General features: G+C 42.9%; 1 protein-coding gene across 1 annotated transcript; it reads left to right on the top strand.

Moving 5' to 3' along the window:
- Positions 1 to 84: 84 nt before the first annotated feature.
- LOC107300437 (zinc finger protein 572-like) lies at positions 85 to 654 on the top strand (the record flags this gene model as incomplete). Its single annotated transcript, XM_029286999.1, has 1 exon — positions 85 to 654. A coding segment is annotated over one exon (570 nt), but the record flags the coding sequence as incomplete, so codon positions are not given.
- Positions 655 to 1,372: the final 718 nt, after the last annotated feature.

Genomic DNA, 1,372 nt, shown 5'->3' with positions numbered 1-1,372 from the left:
TGTCCAGTTTGTGGGAAAAGTTTCAGTTACCATTCTAGTCTGGTGACACACCAAAGGACTCACACAGGAGAGAAACCCTTTGAATGTCCTGATTGTGGGAAAAGTTTCAGTCGGAATTCTTACCTGGTGAGACACCAGAGGACTCACACAGGGGAGAAACCCTATGAATGTACTGATTGTGGGAGAGGTTTCAGTGACAGGTCCAGCCTGGTGAAACACCAGAGGACTCACACAGGAGAGAAACCCTTTGAATGTCCTGATTGTGGGAAAAATTTCAAGGAAAATTCCTACCTGGTGAACCACCAGAGGACTCACACAGGAGAGAAACCCTTTGAATGTCCTGATTGTGGGAAAAGTTTCAGTCAGAATTCCCACCTGGTGAGACACCAGAGGACTCACACAGGAGAGAAACCTTTTGAATGTCCCGATTGTGGGAAAAAATTCATTACAACTTCACACTTGGTGATGCACCAGAGAACTCACACAGGAGAGAACTCCTTTAAATGTCCTGTTTGTGGGGAAAGTTTCAGTCATACTTACAACCTGTTGATGCATCAGAGGATTCACATGGGGGGAGACCTGTCAAATATCCAATCTGTGGAATGTACCTCAAGTGGAAATCACCCCTTATTGAACATAAGGAATTTGACATGAGGCAAAAGTTAATTAATTTAAAGAAGGTTTGATTTTCATTTCTGATCTTGCATTGAGAGTGTAGGTGAGAAATTAATGATTTAAATTCTGGCCTGATGCTTTTTGGTCAACACATCTCAGGTTTAGACCAGTTGGTGGAGAGAAAAAAGTGGAAATTATTAGTTTGATAAAGGCTAACTTCATCTTTCTGCTTATCAGCAGAAAGTACTGGATATTTCCTTTTTGCAGAAGTTGTGCAATTTGTCAAAAAGGCTTTTGGGTAATGTTTTTTGTATATTGCTTATGGAATTCCCACTTGTGAAGTTTCATTCTTCTAACTTGGTGTCCTCCAGATTTTGAGCGCCAGAATTCCCCAGCCATGATACAAATAGTCCTCGAGATAACAATTGTCTGTCAATTACAGTTGCATCTTGCTCTGGTGGTTAAGCAAGACTACCTTGATGAACTATCCTACCTCCTTCTCTCCCTGATGAAGCCGTTAAACAAATTGTAAGACCTCTATACCTTTTGAACCTCAATTTTGTGAAGAAGAGCAGGACATGCATCCATGGGCTACGTTAGTATGTCATGAAAGCACAGACCCAGGCTTGCCTTCCAAAGATGATCTTATCCTGTTAGTTCCCCCCAGGCCTTTCCCTTCCCCACAGGGTCCCCCACAGCCTTTTCCCCACTCCCAATGGATCCCTTCAATCCTTAAGCCTGACTCCCACCACACCAC

Source organism: Protobothrops mucrosquamatus, unplaced genomic scaffold (assembly GCF_001527695.2).
Source record: "Protobothrops mucrosquamatus isolate PMUCROS unplaced genomic scaffold, P.Mucros_1.0 scaffold7082, whole genome shotgun sequence".
NCBI lineage: Eukaryota > Metazoa > Chordata > Lepidosauria > Squamata > Viperidae > Protobothrops > Protobothrops mucrosquamatus.
The sequence above is the reverse complement of the archived record's forward strand: the minus strand, read 5'-3'. Positions and strand labels throughout refer to the sequence as shown.